The 20,619-nt window shown below is 35.2% G+C and overlaps 1 protein-coding gene across 25 annotated transcripts in view; it reads right to left on the bottom strand.

The window, feature by feature from the left end:
* LOC103026087 (fibrillin-2-like) overlaps positions 1 to 15,147 on the bottom strand; it is a 49,920-nt gene extending 34,773 nt beyond the window's left edge. For 21 of the 25 annotated variants that reach the window (XM_049480926.1, XM_049480937.1, XM_049480940.1 and 18 more), the window contains exons 1-10: positions 15,115 to 15,147; positions 9,889 to 10,003; positions 9,171 to 9,219; positions 8,876 to 9,019; positions 6,816 to 6,986; positions 6,358 to 6,393; positions 4,166 to 4,309; positions 3,880 to 4,035; positions 527 to 673; positions 152 to 298 (exon numbers count right to left, since the gene is read on the bottom strand). In XM_049480926.1, the coding sequence (XP_049336883.1) occupies positions 152 to 298; positions 527 to 673; positions 3,880 to 4,035; positions 4,166 to 4,309; positions 6,358 to 6,393; positions 6,816 to 6,986; positions 8,876 to 9,019; positions 9,171 to 9,219; positions 9,889 to 10,003; positions 15,115 to 15,143 (1,138 nt within the window). In that variant the 5' untranslated portion in view covers positions 15,144 to 15,147. The remainder of the gene's footprint in view (positions 1 to 151; positions 299 to 526; positions 674 to 3,879; positions 4,036 to 4,165; positions 4,310 to 6,357; positions 6,394 to 6,815; positions 6,987 to 8,875; positions 9,020 to 9,170; positions 9,220 to 9,888; positions 10,004 to 15,114) is intronic. The other 4 variants (XM_049480950.1, XM_049480956.1, XM_049480961.1 and 1 more) reach the window with 2 other exon arrangements.
* Between the last annotated feature and the right edge of the window lie 5,472 nt (positions 15,148 to 20,619).

The following is a 20,619-nucleotide window of genomic DNA, read 5'->3' as shown; positions in this document are numbered from 1 at the left end:
TAATAGATTTAGTTATCCGGCATCACTATATGTCAACAGTTACATTCACTCATTCATTCATTTATTCATTCAGTTGCTTATTTAATTATTTATTTAGTACAACAGCCTCAAAACATATTTGGTACAATATTAGATCTACATAATTACTCACCACTGCAAGGGTTACTAATGTTGACAGGAAGGCTTGAGTTGGTTACAGTGAATCCAGTCCTGCAAGAGCAATTATATCCTCCTATTGTGTTGCTGCAGATGGAGTTTGGACCACAGATGGAGGGAGCAGTTGCACATTCATCTACATCTGTAATAAAAGATTTGGTCATGTTTATGTGCAGCACTGTATTCCCAGTTAGTCTCAGGTTTATGGAGCCCCAGGATTATAGAAATTGATGTGGCCACTCTAGAAATTACCATCAGTCTTACTAACAATGTAGTTTATTACTGCAATTACACATGAAACACCTGATTACTTAGTTATTTATTTAGTACAACAGCCTCAAAACATATTAAGTTCTGTGTAATTACTCACCCCTGCAAGGGTTACTAATGTTGACAGGAAGGCTTGAGTTGGTTACAGTGAATCCAGTCCTGCAAGAGCAATTATATCCTCCTATTGTGTTGCTGCAGATGGAGTTTGGACCACATGCAGATGTACCAAGTACACATTCATCCACATCTGTGAGATAAAGTTTAAATTAGATGGTGGGTCCATACATTAATTTATATTTAAAAGCTATATTGGTAACACTTTATAATACTGTTCCATAGTTAATAGGTAACTAAGTAGGAACTAAGCAGTAACTAATTAATAGTGCTGCATTAACACCTAAATATTTTCTATTAACTACCAGGGAGTACTGAATAATTACTCAGTAGATAGTACTGAACTAATGATTATAGTAGTTCACTATTAACTCCACAATAATTACTGAGACTTACATATCTCCCAGAGAACTACTTACTAATGATGTCTCCTTTATAATAACTATTCATTAATTACTGCTCAAATCAACATTAGCTACTGAAAACCCTTACATCCCACCTGGGGAACTATAGATCTAAATCAGGCATATTTGAGTTAAATGCATATTAATTGAAAGCATTTTTGAATTAAGCAAGTGACACCATTTGTAGTAGTGGTAACCTTAATTACCTTATTATCCTCAGTTCCTTCCAAATATTAGCAACATATAGTAAAATATTTAGTGTGTATTACTCTGCTTAACCATCATTTTTGGAATAAAAAAACAACATTATAACGTAATATTATTGCATAGAAGACATTGATGAAAGTTCTCCAGAAGGCACCTAAGACTCTAAGAATGACTGTAAGACAGTAATAATGTAACAATCATTGCTTTAATATTAGGTATCAGCCTTATAAAAGTGTATCTTCAGCCTTTGCAGTCTCACAGAGACTTATTTCACTGCGCACTATTAGGGTAATTACGGTAATTTCACAGCGGACGCAGCTCTCCAGGTCCTTCGTGTAAATTCTCTGCTGTGCGCTGCTGCTGGAGGAGGATTAAGAGAAACTCTGCTGCTTTCATATTTCTGTATTTGATTGAAAATAAACTAGTAATCAAGATATTGAGATCTTTTACAGCTTATTTTACCCCCGGATCAGAGGAGGACTTTGTGGGTTGTTAAACAGCTTTAGGATGTGTGTTAGCTAGCTAAGTTAGCTAAGTTATGTGTGTGTTAGTTAACTGGCTAAGTTAGCTAGGTTATGTGTGTGTAAGTTAACTGGTTTAAATGTGTGTTAGTTAGCTAAGTTATGTGTGTTCGTTTGCTAGCTAAGTTAACATTTATGTGTGGGTTAGTTAGCTAGGTTATATGTGTGTTAGTTAGCAAGCTAAGTTAGCTAGGGGAAATGTGTGTGTGTTAGTTAACTAGGTTAAATGTGTGTGTTAGTAAGCTAGGTTAAATGTGTTATTATTATTATTATTATTATTATTATTATTATTATTATTATTATTAATAATAATGTATATTTCCCTTTATAATACTGTGACATGATCTGCCGTAACTCCTAAAGAAGAACACAGTAACTCCTCAGTAATTAGTAATGGGTTACCATGTGCTGCTGTTAACTCCTGAAAAAAGAAGACAGGGACCCCTTATTAATTATCTATGAAGAACACAGGGATGCCTAGTCCGTTATCTAACACAAATATTTATTCATTTAAACATGATTTCCTGCAGAATAAGGATGTAGGACACAGCCTACAGTAAAGCTGTATGTGAGCCATCACTTCTACTGAGCACATCTCCAGGAGGACTGAAGAGCACAGGTTTAGAATAAACACCTGTAACACACTGACAGAACATTACAAAAAATGGGGGTTAAGCAGACTACTGCACATTTCAGTGTGTCTAACATTTGGAAGATATTGAGGACACTAAGGTAAGTAAGGTTAATATATGATAAGTGGTGTCACTGACTTTAATATCACCACTGATAGAATAACCTGCAGCAGCAGATAAACACACTGATAGAGGCTAGCGGTCCGGTGCTGTGGATTACCCTAGTAATTACCGTAATTACCCTAATAATGCGCACTAAAAGTCTGTGAGACTGCAAGGCTGAAGATGAACGTTTATAAGGTTGGTGCTTAAAATTAAAGCAGTGACCGTTAAAACAAAATTGAGTAAAGTCAGTCTTAGAGTCTTAGATGCCTTCTGGAGAACATAAATAATGTCTACTATGTAATAATATTACGTTATAAAGTTTAAGCAGATTACAACACACTGTAGTATTTTACTATATGTTGCTAATATTTGGAAGATAATGTTGATAATAAGGTAATTAATGTCACTACTACTACAAATGGTGTCACTGGCTTCAAATATGCCTTTAATATCACCACTGATTAAATAATTGTTTGTGTAGACTGAGTTAGATCTATAGTTCCCCAGGTGGGATGTAAGGGTTTTCAGTAATTAATGTTGATTTGAGCAGTAATTAATGAATAGTTATTATAAAGGAGACATAATTAGTAAGTAGTTCTCTGGGAGATATGTAAGTCTCAGTAATTATTGTGGAGTTAATAGTGAACTACTATAATCATTAGTTCAGTACTATCTACTGAGTAATTATTCAGTACTCCCTGGTAGTTAATAGAAAATATTTAGGTGTTAATGCAGCACTATTAATTAGTTACTGCTTAGTTCCTGCTTAGTTACCTATTAACTATGGAACAGTATTATAAAGTGTTACCGCTATATTTATGCATTATTTGAGTCCTAGGGCCTAGGGCCTAGGTACACCCTGCGCAAGGTGCGGTGCGATGCTTGTTGCTATCTTACCCCCCGTCCATAGTCAATTTTCACACCTTGCTCTCGCACCATTAAAATAGCATTGGAGTTTAGGAATAAATCTACACTGATGGGCGTGGTGGTCTGGTTCAGGTTAAAAACACATGAAACACCTGTTTACGTAGAAAAGAATGAAACTTAGCAAGTATTCTCCACTTGTTTTTTTTTTTTTTTTAAACAATGTACAGTCAGATTGTAATTTAATATCTGCTAAAGAAGGCTGACAATTGTGATGTCTTAGTATTCTGAACAAACTCTCCAAGCCAATTCTGGACAGCTTCCCCACTGTCCCTCCTTCCTCTCCTGAATTGTCAGCATGTTTTGTAGAACACTGTTGAGGCTGCCCACAAGTAATTCACCATAACTTCTGCAAACTCTGCCCTGAGCACGCCCAGCTGAAGCTGCAACGTTTAGCTTGTTAGTCCCCATCAGCAGAATTTAAAGTACCTTGAGACAGCCAAGCTTAGAAAGGCTCCTTATTCTGATATTGGGTAAATAGGCCTATTTTAGCCTTTTGCCAGGACCTATTAGAACATTTGCTTTAAACATTTTATGACTGCATACCTCTCTGGCACATTTCATTCACAGGAAGTCCTCTGATACATCCACATGTGCCCCCTATGCTGGTATCACACATCCCATACATTCTGCAGGTATCATAGGACCAGGCATACTGATCCTCACATCTGCACACATACTCAGTCTCGTTTAATGTACACACTGTAACAGAGAGTAGAATAATCAGAGGAAAATGTGTAATAAACAGGAAATGCCCTAGACGTATCTACTATTATTAATCATTCAAATGCAAAGACATCCAATGTACTATATTTGCAGAAAATGAAGTTACCTGTGGTGATGCTGATCTCAGTCATGTTTGCACCACTGTTCAGTACAACAGGTAAGGTGAAACTCATGAGCAGTTCCTTTAAGAAAGGAACCATGTAGTAGTCTGGTAATGCCACATCAACATCAATCATATATTCAGAGGGTTCTGCAAAAAAATATTTATTTAATTTCATTAAGAAAAGAAAAAGGAAAAAGGTCAGGGATATTTAAATGTTGTGTACAACTTCATAGGATGACAATGCAATTGATGGAGGAATGTTTTAGAAGGAAACCATAATGGTCTTAGTTCTTCAAATCTCAAATCTTTGGGTAAACTTTACTACCACTATCTGTGACGCGATAACTATTATGCTTAACTCCCGACACAGTCTGAGATCTCTCCCTATAGAATATTTACAGTCTATTTACCGTCCTACCTAAGTTTTCGAACATCATCAACACTATCTAGTGATACAGTTTCTGTTTCTAAAACAGTCCAACATCCAAAGTGCATTACCTATCTATGTGCAGATATCAATTCCTGAAAACTACAGTAATTTTAGGAAGGTTTCATTAAGGTCTCGACCCCAAACCTCTCCTTTAAACCCCTATGCCCGTATTTACATCTTTGTTTAGCCAAAGTAATAAAATTAAATGTTACATAATATATCATTTTAATGGCATGGATAGGGCACAGAAGCTTCTTAACATTAGCTATATTCATTAATGAGCAGGGGTGGCACGAGATCTCGTGAGATTAAAACTTTATTTCTCGTCAAGCTTAAACCTGTCTCGCGGGAAAAATAACAGTTTAGTGTGGACTTTTTAAAAGGGATCTGGCAACACCGTAGCAGCGAGTGTGGTGGCTGTAAACTTAGTAAATCACAATCCAATCACGTGTGGGGTAAGATCACCAAACGCTCTCTTCAGTCAATCAGATCTGTGCAGGAAAAATAAATAAATAAATAAACACACCGCTCCTCACGCGGGATCGAACCCGTGTTGTCAGGGTCGCGGTCCCGCTGCTCCGGCTGTTGAATTGGGACGCGGCCGTGAAAAACGCTTTTATGAGAAGATAGGGAGCCCGAGAACGGGAGGAAAAACGAGAACGGGCGTACCATATGTAAATACTGTAAGTAAATCGTAATCCCTTAGCTCTGTACTGTATTTTTTTTTTTAATTGCCTCTGTTTGCACTTCAAGCATAGTCTTAATATGACTAGTTATGTTTATGCATAGTTAAATTACAAGAGATTTAGGAGAAAAAAACACAAACCCTAGGCTTAATCTGACTGGTTGTGGTTTGCAGTTATTGTTTGCACTATATAAGACCTAGAAAAGTTTAAGTATTTTTATTTTTTATTCTTATTTCTATTTCTATTTCTTATAGAATCAATGTGTGAGAGAAACCAGTCTGTTAAGTGTGCGTTATATGATTTTGTGAAATAAAACTCTAGTTTTCAAGCCATTTTTCATTTTTGACGTTTTCTTTAAAATTTTATTTTTAAATCTCGTCTCGTCTCGCCTCGTTCTCGTGAACCCAGTATCGTGTCTCCTCTCGTCTCGTGATATTAGTGTCTCGTCACACCCCTAATAATGAGTGAACCCTGTTTAATCTTACCTCAGCATGTTTTTTTTTTGCAGTGATTTAACTCACTGTAACTAATAGAAATGTCACTGATGTTTACTCTGTAGCGACTAGAACCCAGAGTGTAGTAGAGTTTTAGGGTGAAATGTGTTTTATATTTTCTGTTTAATGGACACTTTGTCACAGTGCTGCACCCACACAGAAACCTTATTGGTCAACAAAGCAAGAAGAGAGACCAGTCAGGATGCTGTATTTGCCACTGTCTCACTCTTGTATTTGACCTTTTCTCAAACTCTCTCACTCTATCAAAAAAATTAATTCATTGTACAATAAATATTTCACACTAGGACTAACAGACCTTTATGCCTGAGTACATAATGTCTCTCTCTTTTTCCTTCTCTCTATCTCTTTCTCTCTCTCCTGTCTCTCTTTCTCTTTCGCTCTCTCTCTCTCTCTCTCTCTCTCTCTCTCTCTCTCTCTCACACACACACACACACCTCCCTGCATATGTTTGTGAATTAAATTATAGGGTTGTCCCTAAAGAAGAAAGAAAACCCAACAAACAAGGACAGGTGATATTTCAAGAAACTCATTAATCAATAAACTGATTTACTACTTGTTATTTACCTGGCAAAGGAGGCAGTGTTGGGCATGCAGTGGTATCTAGAGGTAAAAAGAAAATATTGCTTAAAAAAAAACATTAAAACAATTGACATTGTCTTACTGCATAGTAAACATTTGCAGTGAAACATTGCTTGTTTTTTGTGTTGTTTAAAGTGTTTTGACATTTCTGCCTTTTTGTGTGATCAGTACTTTGTGGGATGCACAGGGTTAATATATTGTTCGTTCAAACCAGTGAAAACCTTGTAAGAAGCTTCTAATGTTATGGTAAAAAGCTACATAGTATTGCTATGCAGTGGTAGTACATAATATAAGTGGCAATGAAAATGTAATGTAAAGTAGTGTGAACTGACAGCCTGCTGAAAAACCAGCGGCCTGTGAAGTAATCCATTATTGTTTATTAACTGCATTATTTGGCTGCACATGCTACAGTCTGTGTAAAAAGGACACCAGTGTATACATACTTGTCAGCTCTGTGACTGGTTGACAGAACTGTCCATCACCAGGAAACCCAGTGATGCATGCACATGTGGTGTTGCTGTCATCACAGTGACCATATTCAGTGCACATTTCACATGGCCAGACATACTGATCCTCACACCTGCACTCGTATCCAGTATTAATGTAATGACAAACTGTGAAATAAAAAATACAAATAAATTGACAAGAACATACAAGAAGTTTCATAATTTCTTAAGAAATATTTTTTATTGAATTATTTTTGAGAAATACTTTCTGTGAGAGGTCTGTAAACAGCTAGATGTACTGCTACAGTAAGAACGTTCTGTACTTTAGTTTTCAAACTAAATTAATAAATGATAAAGTTTTGTATGTTTTGGGAAGGTGTTACTCTTTCTGGACCTACTTCCTCTATTGACACTGTGGACTGCATTACCCAGAATAGCACTCCCTCTCAAACATCAGTCACATGCTCCTCTACAACCAACTATAGGCAGTTTCCATGCCACTCATACGCTTTATTTACCTATGTCACCATTGTCTACCAAAACAAGGCTGTGAGGTATGGAAGTAACGTTGTAACACTGGTTACTAGCAATGCCGCCTCACTGCTGTGTTCCCAAATAAACTTCTTCAAAAAGAAAGAAATTTTATAAAGGTCAAACCTTTCATAGTTTCCCTAAAGATCCTGTACTTCACCATAAACGGATTGACTAATTCAGTAAATATCGTCATTTCAGTTTAAGGTGTATGTTACTGTGCTAGCTAGCTAGCTAAGGCTAGCCATATTAATATGTGTAATATATAATATAATAAAAACAAGTCAATCTACGCAGATGAGAGATGAAAGACAGCAAGCTAGCTAAACTTGGTTCCCCTACAATGACTTAATTAATCCTGAACTGATTCTCTTAAACATCAAAACAAGTGGGAGGGGTAACATTAGTCAAGCCGTAGCTTTTTATAGTATCCTGTTTAGCTAGCTAGTTAATATCCTAGCGTGGGGAGCCTGGTCTTACAAGAGTGTACACTTACGTGCCTAGCTGGACAGCATTTGGAATATTAATGGTTTTGTTAACACGTGAACACAAAGGTAAGTTTAGAACACTTTATTACAGAATGTTCCTTTAAGACACTGGTTGTAATGTGAAAATTGAAGAAGAATGCTGTGCCCAAGTTATTTGCCTGGACAGATTAGTGAAGTGCCTGGAACTTTAGTGAAGCCTGTAAGAAGTACTGTATTTATACCAACTACAGGGTATTTTTCTACAGTCACTAAGTTAGTTAGTAATTAACTAGCTAGCAAGCTAGCTAACACACAAGTTTTTCCATAGAGCAAACAAAGGCAATTACCTAGCCACCTTCCACGTCATACACAACCCTCAATCCAGTTACTGTAGAGATACCGGGGTAATCTTGCACTTATTTTCTGCCCATTTTTCGACTGCTTTCACCGTTAATTCAGGGAGATGTGCGCACTTAGTTGTCCACACAGGTGCTGTCATTTAAACTGGTGAATATTCTGCCGGCTCCCTCACTGCCTTGGAATTTTCGGTTTAGGGGCGTACCCCTCAGCTTTACTTTCTTTTCATCATGGGCACAGAGAATAAGGTGCATTGTCACCTGAATTCTAATCCCCTGCACATGTAACTAATTAGTGGTTCCCTTCACCTGTCCCTGATTGCCTTTGTGTGTGTTCAAGGCCTGTTTGCACTTGCCCTATAAGGTGCTGCTGAAATTGAAATATTTGTGTAAGTGTACTAAGTACTAAGTGTACTTAGTATTTAAATGTTGTATTATTTTTTATTTACTTTTTGGACTTCATTGCCAGATGTTTTATATTGTCCTGTTATATCCCTATGTGTTTATTTTTGCTGTTTGCTGGCTTTTTGACTACTCTTTTGGATTGCCCTTCCAACATTAAACCTGTTTGCTACTTTCACATCTGCGAGCATCTGGTTTGTCCAAGCATTGTGATGGAAGGTTAAATACTTTTTATAAATAGCTTTTGATTCTTTAATCCTTTTTGTTCTTCTGAGTATATTTAAAAAAAAACAATACTCACCAGTTGATATTTCCAAAGTGACAGTGGTGGAGTTGTCTAATTGAAGACTGATTGAGTCCAATGATGATTTAAGTAGCTCAATCAGAATCAATTGGGAAACATTCACCTCCACCACCACAATGTATTCCAGTGCAGATGTACTGGCTGAGTGAACAACAAAGTTGTGAGTTGATATGTTATATTGTAGGTTCAATGTAGAAAAAGAGTAGAAGTTTTGTATATTCTAAAAAAAGTGATGCAAAACTTTAAATGAACTATTTTACTAACTATTTTCAATAGAATACCGAAAACTTACTTTCTCGTTTTTCTCTTGAGTGGTTCATTTGTTCAACTTCATTATTAACCTGGGGATTATGTATGTAAACAGTATAGTAGAGTACAGTTACACTAAAATAGTGACCTCAAAGAAGTGATTTTTTTTACTTTATTACTAATAATAAAACTGTTCCAAAAATGTATACCCTAAAACGGGAAAATAGTTTCTTAGTAAAGACAAACAGTACTTAAATTCCTCGTTAAACAGCTCAAGGAAATATACGCAGTCAGGTCACAATATTACAACTACCTCCTGGCAAAAGCATACAGAAGCACTTTTAGTTCTATAATTACAGACTTTAGTCCTTCTGTTTCTCTACAAACTTAATGTTCTGTTCAGCTGCATTGTTGATTTTGTGGGAAGGTCAGTGACCATTTTGATCTCTTATCACTTGACAAAACATGGAGCTAAATTATTAATGTGACTCTAAATTTTATAATTATAAAATAAAGCACATTGGAAAAAATATATTTTATTAGAATAACAATTGGATAAAAGGAGGAGGATAAAGTATTCAGAGAAACAGATACAAGACTACAGTCCATCATTATATAACTGTAAAAAGATAGAACTACTATTTACAGTCTTCAAGTTAATGATGTAACAAAACTTTTAATTAGCAGAAACACCCAGACACTTATCATCCTGACCTTGATATGATTCATAGCAGCATGTGTACTGTAAACCTTCTCATTACCTTAGCAGTGTAACTTGACGTTTCAAAGAATCCTTGTGTTTCCACAACACACATTTTCACTAGTAAGATGACTGTGAAAATCAAAAAGTACTTCAATGCCATCTCTGTATGTTTTCTAAATGTGAGAAAATTAAGGAATATGAGAAAAAAGAGAAGAGAACATCGGAATCACTAACATATATAAGAAAAGGAAATGTTTCACAGTACCTACCAGTCTAGTGAAAACCATATATTAATATTTGCCTGTGCACTGTAAAATATTATCTTCTACCAAAAAAAAGCTAAATTAAACTTCTATTTTACACATTTTTGCTCAATTAACTTGATAAAAATAATTGTATAACTTTTGTAGGTTGGTCTTTTTGCAGTGTGCTTTAACAATTTATTTTGTTTCTAATTAAAAGTATAATTGTAATTTAACAGTGTATCATGTGATTTGTTTTAAAAATGGTATTTCAGTTTTTATCAGTTATTTTGAGGCATTTCTTACATCGGAAATCATATTTGCACCATACTGTGGCCATTTCTTAAGACAGTTTGTACAAACAGCACCACATAATGGATGAGCAGCTATTTACATTTATATCTATTTTTATCAGTGAATCTGTCAGAAACATCAGAATAATTTTTGTTTAGTCTTTATTTATGAACAAGACTAGTTCATGATTAGTCATGTGATCATGCATCATGGATTTTCTTAAAGCTAATGTGTTGTTTTCCAACTGAGAATTATTGAAAAATTCTGAAGTTTTTCCTGTGAATCTTAAATCAGTTTTAGCAGTACAAAATTACACACTACTGTTTATGAGAGCCTGACTGCAAGAAATTGGACAGAAATCACCTTTATGATTTTACTGTTAATACAGACAGACCCTGTTGTTGTACCACAAAACAGACAGACAAGACTGTCAGTAAATTGTGTTTCATCAGGTTAAAGCTCAGCTTCATCCAGGTGTATGGTTTACTTTATTCCAGTTACATAATGTTACATTTCAGAATTTACAATGTGACTTTTATGAATAACATTCATTGTTATTCTGAACAAGAGACAGTTATGTTATACACATGAGATGTTCATTTCTAAAATTACAGCCATTGTGCACAGTTTGCTTATTGTACTGTATATCATTACACACCGATCAAGCATAACATTATGACCACCTGCTACATCTATTTATCCATTTTCAGCTCCACTGAGCATGATTTAATAGTTAATAGTAGGATATAATAGTTTATAGTTGTATAACTTACAGCAGGTTTTAGACACTGTGTTCACTCTGTTAGCTCTGTGGTGGTTCTGTGGTGTATGTTATACAGTACAGCTGTGTTTTTCTCAGCTGGAATATTTTCAGCACCCTGTCGGTGGTTAAGATGCTGACTGACTGGTTGTTTTCAAAAACACAGTTGTTTCTTAATAATACTCTTTTTCTCCGCCTTAGTCTAATAGAATATTAGTCTAATATCAATATTAGCTATGACTACGGCTCAGATAGCCTTCCTCTGCTGAGGGGTGAAAAGGGGCACTCTGCCTGTCTGTAATATGAAGAATACAGTATTACATTACAGTGAACATTGTTAGATTACACACCTGTTCTTTGTATGAACCGTTTAAACAATCAGCTGCACTCTTCAACCAGCCTCTGCCAGTGTAACACCATCACTGATAACATGTGATCTTTATTTCATGTGGAACATGCTTTTTATCATTTTCACCAACTTTTTATCATTAGTTAATATCATGATTCACTAATCATCAATTCAGGAGATATTTGCCAGTATAAAATCTGCATTAAAGGCTCTGACAGCTATTTTAACTAATTTGAATGAGGACATATGCAGTAAACTAATAGAGTAAAGTATAATAAATTGTGATCTGCATTACAGAAGCAATTGATAATTTGGGAAACAGTAGACTGCTGTATGAAATCATTTGCTGTTTGTATAAAATACATGAAAAATGGATTCTGCGATGTGCACAAGTGACTAGATGATGACAAAACAACTGGTTCAATTCAATTCTGATGTGAGAAATGCTCCAAAGCAACCAAGAAAAACTGTAAAATCAAACGACCGGTAACATAAAAAAACATCCCTAGATGATTTACAGGTCATTATTTATTTGATCACATAATCTTGTAAAAAAAAAAGCCTGCTTATCCACAAACATTAGTGTTAGGAATTAGTTTTGTAGTTGAAAAAAGTATGATTTAGGCTTTACGAATTTCACATAATATATTTTTAGCATTTAAGGTATATTGGGGTAAATTAATGTTTTGTTTTATACATGTGTTATCTACATAGTGTCTCCATAACAATACAAAGCCACCTCTTTCTACTGTCTGTTTTTTATTGTTTCTGAAAAAAACACATGACCTCAATTTCAGTATATAGATCAGTACAGTATGAATATGTAAATACATGACAGACATTTCTCGGAAACAAGAAGCACGCATCAATATGTTTTGTTAAAACAGTCCTGTTTCCAACCCAATAGCATCTCCAAGTTGCGTGATTTATTTGTTTTGGGCATCAGTTCAATGTTGGCTAAACACCCTGGTTTAACAGGTTTTCCACAAGTGAAACTTGTGTTGCTCTATCTATTATGTTAGAAATCAGGTTTTCTGACCTCTCCAAAATGATTTTAAGATAGAGGGGAAATGAGGAAAAAACAGAAAACCTAATATCATACCAGGTTTCAGGCAGGTGATCTTATTGTTATTGATACTGCAGGCTGTTTTTTTACTTAACATAACATCTTAAAAAAAGATTGTGGCATGTACAATATTACTATTATTGTTGTTATTATTATTATTAATATTATTATAAGTAGTAGTGGCAGTAGTAGTAGTGGTAGTAGTAGTAGTGGTAGTAGTAGTAATAGTAGTAGTAGTAGAAGTAGTAGTAGTAGTAATAGTAGTAGTGGCAATAGCGGTAGTAGTAGAAGTAGTAGTAGTAGTAAGAGTAATAGTAGTAGTGGTAGTAGTGGTGGTAGTAGTAATAGTAGTAGAAGTAGTAGTAGTAGTAATAGGAGTAGTAGTTGTGGTGGTAGTAGTAGTAAGAGTAGTAGAAGTAGTAGTAGTAGTGGTAGTAGTAGTAAGAGTAGTAGTGGCAGTAGTGGTAGTAGAAGTAGTAGAAGTAGTAGTAGTAGTAGTAAGAGTAGTAGTAGTGGTGGTAGTAGTAATAGTAGTAGTAGAAGTAGTAGTGTTAGTAATAGGAGTAGTAGTTGTGGTAGTAGTAGTAAGAGTAGTAGTGGCAGTAGTGGTAGTAGTAGTAGTAGAAGTAGTAGTAGTTGTAAGAGTAGTAGTAGTGGTGGTAGTAGTAATAGTAGTAGTAGAAGTAGTAGTGTTAGTAATAGGAGTAGTAGTTGTGGTGGTAGCAGTAGTAAGAGTAGTAGTAGAAGTAGTAGTAGTAGTGGTTGTAGTAATAAGAGTAGTAGTAGTAGTGGTAGTAGTAGTAAGAGTAGTAGTAGTAGTGGTAGTAGTAGTACTAGTAGTAGAAGTAGTAGTGTTAGTAACAGGAGTAGTAGTTGTGGTGGTAGTAGTAGTAAGAGTAGTAGTAGTAGAAGTAGTAGTGGTAGTAGGAGTAAGAGTAGTAGTAGCAGAAGTAGTAGTAGTGGTAGTAGTAGTAAGAGTAGTAGTAGTAGAAGTAGTAGTAGTAGTAGTGGTAGTAGTAGTAAGAGTAGTAGTAGTAGAAGTAGTAGTAGTAGTGGTAGTAGTAGTAAGAGTAGTAGTAGTAGAAGTAGTAGTGGTATTAATAGGGGTAGTAGTAAGAGTAGTAGAAGTAGTAGTAGTAGTGGTAGTAGTAGTAAGAGTAGTAGTGGCAGTAGTGGTAGTAGAAGTAGTAGAAGTAGTAGTAGTAGTAGTAAGAGTAGTAGTAGTGGTGGTAGTAGTAATAGTAGTAGTAGAAGTAGTAGTGTTAGTAATAGGAGTAGTAGTTGTGGTAGTAGTAGTAAGAGTAGTAGTGGCAGTAGTGGTAGTAGTAGTAGTAGAAGTAGTAGTAGTTGTAAGAGTAGTAGTAGTGGTGGTAGTAGTAATAGTAGTAGTAGAAGTAGTAGTGTTAGTAATAGGAGTAGTAGTTGTGGTGGTAGCAGTAGTAAGAGTAGTAGTAGAAGTAGTAGTAGTAGTGGTTGTAGTAATAAGAGTAGTAGTAGTAGTGGTAGTAGTAGTAAGAGTAGTAGTAGTAGTACTAGTAGTAGAAGTAGTAGTGTTAGTAACAGGAGTAGTAGTTGTGGTGGTAGTAGTAGTAAGAGTAGTAGTAGTAGTGGTAGTAGGAGTAAGAGTAGTAGTAGCAGAAGTAGTAGTAGTGGTAGTAGTAGTAAGAGTAGTAGTAGTAGAAGTAGTAGTAGTAGTGGTAGTAGTAGTAAGAGTAGTAGTAGTAGAAGTAGTAGTAGTAGTGGTAGTAGTAGTAAGAGTAGTAGTAGTAGAAGTAGTAGTGGTATTAATAGGGGTAGTAGTAAGAGTAGTAGTAGTAGATGTAGTAGTGGTAGTAGTAGTAGTAGAAGTAGAAGTAGTAGTGGTAGAAGTAGTAGTAGTGGCAGTAGTGGTAGTAGTAGTAAGAGTAGTAGTAGTAGTGGTAGTAGTGGTAGTAGTAGTAAGAGTAGTAGAAGTAGTAGTGGTATTAATAGGGGTAGTAGTTGTGGGGATAGTAGTAGCAGTAGAAGCAATAAGAAAATGATGTCTAAAATGTTTATTTTGAAATTATCATTTGGATAATAATTTAATTAAAACTTTAAATGCAGCTTTAAAATGCATTGAAGATTCCTCAATCATTTTACTAATATATAATGAACACACCATTCTGCATATGTCACACATTCTTTTTTTAAATTTGTAATGAAGGACTAAATTATTTTAATTATTTTATACATTTATCTGCCACTTAATTTGTTTAGATTTATTGTAAATTTCCTGGGCACATTGTAAAAATGATTAGTCCATTCAACCCAAAAATAAACCTTCATGTGGTAATGATGTAAAAATGGTTGGTTTAAAGTGAGTTGGAGAAACCCAGCTCAATCTCTTGTTGCCACATAAATGAATACTTTAAGGTATGTTTCTTTTTCAGAACAGTAGCACCCATATTAATACACATTAAACCAATTTATATTTTACAAACTGCTGATTGGTCAAAAGAGAGCATGTCAATGTTCAGAACATTTAAAAATAAAGTTAATCTAATATCCTCACATTTAAGTTATCTTTTTAAAATAAACTTCTTAGTCCTTACCTTGACTCCAGCAACCAACCAAAGCGCATACTAAACATCAGCCCACAGCTCTGGGATACTGAAGCTTTATTTCTAAACAACTGACCCGCCTACAAACCTTCCTGAAAGAAGGTAATGAGCCGTACTTTGTTACACAGTTATGACTCTAGCTTAGGTTACTCTCTGTTTTCTTTGTTCTGTTATGGGAGCAGAGGATCCATCCACGTATCACTTGTCTCTATGAAATCCAAGCCTTGACTATTCATAACAGTGGCACAAATTAATAAAAGTATGTTTTTTTTAGCAGTTTCTACTGCAGTTCAGCTAAATATTAGCTAAAATATACATATTTCTCTGACTTAAAATCTAAACACATTAAAATGACAATTTAGTTTAAATAAAAATGAAAATAAAATAAGTTTAAAATACATTTCTCTAAGGATTAAACTCACACTTTTGAAATTAAAAAATTAACTCTATTTGTTTAAATGTTTGTGGACACCACTATCTAATGTGTCCAGCTACTTTAAGTTGTACCCATTGCTGACACATTTGTGAAAATGCACGCACAATTTGTCTAGTCCCTTTAACAGTGCAGTTATTGCAAATCTAAATCTAGTAGAGAGCCTTCCATAGACAGTACAGACAGTTACTCCATCAAAAGCAATTTACTCTCCCTTTTAATAGCAACAAAAATAATTTAAAAATCTATTATATATTTACATATCAGTGCACTAATTTACAAAACTAAATCAGAAAAACGAGACAGCATGGAAAAAGAAATTAAAATAAATAAATAAACAAACAAACAAACATCTCTTACTCTTTTATTTGTTTGCAGACACTATTCACCAAAATGTTTTTATGTTTCGTCTGATCAGCTTTGTTTAATTTGTTAATATGCATCTATTCGTGCACTTTAGGCCTGCAGCACATTCCAAAAAGCATAGGAAAAAAAAATATTTAGGCTAGTAATGAGGAAAGAAATGTAGTAATGACGTGATTTCAAACGATGATGTCAACAGGTGATTAATCCTGATTTTGTACAAAAGAATTATCCAAATACAAATTTACTTTTAATGCATTCATGACAGTAATTTAACAACAGATAAATAGTTATTAGACTAATATATAGCTGTAAGTGTTTAAACAAAATACTCAAACTCAAAATGCCTGACACCAGAGGCTTGCAGACATAGACATCAACTCTGCCCTTTATCAATCAAAGATGTGTTAAGGAGATCAGGGCTGTAAAAGCTCTGCTTTTTGTAAAATTGCTGTTTGGATTTATTGTAATGTTAGTGTTTTACTGAGCTATTAAACACATACTGAAGCTTTTACTCTACTAACAATTCTCACAGGTGCCTAAAACATTTGCACTATACTGAGTATCACTGATTCTGATACACTGATATATTAAAATTTCCATACACCCCTATTGTACACTTAGGTGGTGGCAGCATTAATTAAGGAAAGTACATTGTGAGCTTAGAGCAATAAATGCTGTCTCAAAGATCACTTTTTACAGGGGCATCTATGCATTTCTCACCAAACAATGAAAAATCACATGATGCACATCCTGACCTGTCCTTAATAGAGAATGTTTAGAGAATTATGAAATTAAAAAATATCCCACATTGTTGCATATTTTAAGATGTGTTTCTAGAATATCTCTACAATGTCTCAGTGGTAAATGCTTTACAACATATTAGGCAGACCTAAAATACAGAAATGAATGTCATGGTAAAGACAAGAAACCCTGCATTTTTTTAATCATCATTCTCCACACTGTCCTGACCTTTTCTGAGATTGCACAACACTTAATCAGTCCACTTTTTCACGTTTTAGTTGCATTAACTCCTTCACCCTTTTTTATTTAAGATGTTGCTTAAAGCAGGCAGACACAAACAGACACATAAACACACTGCCACCTGCTGACACATTTAACATTTTGAAAAAGTAACATACAACAGTTATGTTGTAATTTGTGAACAGTGTGTAACATTTAGAGCTCCACAACAGCAGAATAATCCTAGTGCCTGTTCTAACATGCCTAATTTTACTCAGGCAGGCCTGTGTGATCAATTGGATAAATGTTAAATCACAGATCAGTAAACACAGACTTTTTGTTGGTGATCAACGAAAAACTGTCAGTGGCTGTCAGTTTGGCCCAAACTCGTGTAGTGTGAACGTGGCATTAAAGAAAGAATTATCTTAATATCCTTACTCATTGGCGTAGGAACCGGGGGGGATGGGGGGGACATGTCCCACCCAATATTACAAACAGGTGGATTTGTCCCCCCCAAAAATTATATCGTTTTGCTCAGATCAGCGAGGAGACAGACCGGACCAAGAGCCGGTTTAGGTATTAAGTCCCGCCTCTCAGTAGACACAGCCAATCAGCTTGCTGATTTTGCCGCGCGCGGAGGACAGGCAATATGCTGTTTGGGAAGCCCCGCCCCCTCACTGTGAGATTTAGCAGCGGGATCGGGCTGCAGCAGCTTCAGCTGATTAAGATCTGGATATACGGAGATTTTTCCAAAAGAAAGTTAATGGCCGGCTAACCACGTAAACTGTGATGATATGTTTCTGATAACTGGTTAAAAATACACGTATCTGAATCAGCACACACATTAAACCCACTGTGATTAATAAACTGCAGCTGTGTTAGTGAGTTAGCTTAATTTTGGAATTAGCTCGATTGGGAGTCAAGGTTAAAGAAAAAAACCTATATGTTCAAATTGCCCTGTACCTGATCAGGGGTGGGTTTCCCGAAAGCTTCGTAACGCTAAGAATTTCGTTATCTCGTACTTAAGATTGATCGTTAATTAAAGAGTGTTTCCCAAACCCGTGCTTAACTAAAGTACTACGTAAACTCGCTCGCAGATTAACGAGTGCTCTCACCCAATCGTTATTTTTAACGAGCTTCTTTAGGGGATCTCGACTTGCAGTTCAGCACCTTAAACACCAGGGACCGCCAATTTTGAGGAAAAAAATAATAATTTCCGTGTTTGAAGCAATTATATTAAATTACTATTAATTATAATAAATTATATTATTATATTATATTATATTATATTATTTCCCGTGTCTGCGGGTGCTCCAGTTTCCTCCCACAGTCCAAATAAATTAGTTCAGGCTAATTGGATGTCGGATAAAAATTGCCCCTTAGGTGTGAGTGTGTGAGTGAATGTGTCTGTGTGTCTGTCTGTCTGCCCTGTGATGGATTGGCATCCTGTCCAGGGTGTATACTGCCTTCAGCCCGATGCCAGCTGGTATAGACTCCAGCCACCAAGCAGATGCTTCTCACGGTCTAAGCAAAGCTGCAAAGTCACCAAGTCCGTTGATTCTGTAATCAAGCTGTTATGTGCATACACACATTTATATACAGTTCCCACAAGACCGGGAATTACAGCACAACATAATATATTTCCATGCTATTTGGAAAATCCCTGGTATCCGGTGCAGGGATGCCTGCGGTGTCTTTAATCACACCTACATGTATTGTAAAGGGTATCGTGAATGTGCAGGTAATATTTAATATTATTCCTTAATCAGGTGCTTCTAACCCACATTGTGGCCGTTCATCTGGGCAAACTCTGGGTTGTGTCAGATCGCAAATATATAAATATCAGTCAAAAGTTGGACACGTCTCATTCCATGTTTTTTTTTTTTTACATTGTCGATTAATATTAAAACCATGAAAACGAATTGACGCAAATGGAATTAGTAGACAAAAAGGTGCATGGCCTTGACAATCCCCTGACATAAACCCATTGATTTAGAATGATCTGGAGCTTCACAGTATAAAGTACAAAACATATTTCTGTTGGTTTAAAATTTAATATATATTAACAATAATAGTTTTAAAAATGTAAAAAATAAGTTTAATGTTTTAAAATAGATTAGATTTTCGAGTATTTATTTAGTCATATGTATCTTTAGGAGTATAATGTTGTTAATTACAACACATTTCTACGTTTTTAGGGTGTAATAGTGAATAAATACTGCAAATTGGCAGTGTTGAATCGATATTTGTGGATAGATTGAGCGCACTGTTTTGGGGGAGGAGTCAACAAAGACGTTCTTTAACCTCGTTCGTTAATTTTCACGTTGCGAAGCTCTTTGGGAAACACTCGCAGAACTGGCTCGTTCTTTACACACGTCATTCGTTACTTCGTTCGTTATTTGCTAAGATTGATCGTTTTCGGGAAACCCACCCCAGATAATCTATTTACTATTTCATTTTCAAACTGTGTTTACTGTGTAAACTGTTTATTAATTTAGTATTACAGGACTTACTGTGAGCTATAATGAACGAAAATTAATTTAGCTAACTAGTTATCTAGAAGCTGGATGTAGTGGATAGCCAGAATTTAGTACAGTACTTTATGTTTGTAGTTTAAAGCAGTTTCTTAACCCTGATCATCACTACCCTAAAATAGTGTTTTCCATCTGATCCATCTGATCAGCTAATAAATGAGTCATTTACTGAGTGACTTTACTGAGTTTACCTGTTAAAATCCTTTAGCCCCTTTTTTAGCCTAAATTTAATCATGTATATCCAGCAGTGTATTAAACACATCATACCACCACTTACTTTATTAAATGCCTTTAAAGCAGAGGAAGCTCTCGAATATGGAGAATATGCAGTAGAATATGTAAGAACAGGGTTGAGAAACACTGCTGTAACCTGACATCTGTTCATTTGTAGTTCACAGTAAGACCACATGTCCTGACGTTAATAAAAATCTCTATGAAACGTAAAGTTACATTATTTTACATAAAAGGACACCATCTTAAGAAGAGCTCTCAGTAGAAAAAAAAAGCGCAGGAGAAAATGTAAATATACAACAGAATTGACATGACAATACATAATAATAATAATAATAATAATAATAATAATAATAATAATAATAATAATAAAAATAAGACAAATCTGTTATTATAAATATTAGGTGATAACTGATCATTTTGGTCGTATGTATATAATTCAGACATTGCATGCATAATTTTTTCTAACAACAGTAACTGTAACGTGGAGTAACATGTTTAGGTTGTAAAATCACCTTATAATAATAATTTACTTTTAATTTAAAGTAATTTCCACAAATGTTGTTCTAGGAAACTATTGGGTGGGTTTGGGTTTATATTGGCAAATGTGTCCCCCCCAATATCAAGCCCGCTCCTACGCCCTTGTCCTTACTACACATTACCATACAGTCATGGCCGAGAGTGTTGGCGCCCTTGAAAATGATTGAAATTACATGTTTTGTTATAAACATGTTTATTTTGTTTGTGTGGATTGGAACACAAAAAATAGAAGACAAATCTGACATGCCAGTTGCTTTATTAGTGATTTGTAATTTTTAAATAAACTCTATTTTTGTGTGCTTTATATGTGTGTTGTGGTCTTCCAGGAGTTTTGGTGTTGCTTAGTTTGCCAGTTCAAACTGTGAATGTTATATTTTTATCGAACCACAGCAGTTAACTGTAAGTCTACATTTCAATCACATTTCAATTGCT

Source organism: Astyanax mexicanus, chromosome 1 (genome assembly GCF_023375975.1).
Source record: "Astyanax mexicanus isolate ESR-SI-001 chromosome 1, AstMex3_surface, whole genome shotgun sequence".
NCBI classification, from domain to species: Eukaryota; Metazoa; Chordata; class Actinopteri; order Characiformes; family Acestrorhamphidae; genus Astyanax; species Astyanax mexicanus.
Note: the sequence above shows the minus strand (reverse complement) of the source record. Positions and strands in the feature narration are given on the sequence as shown.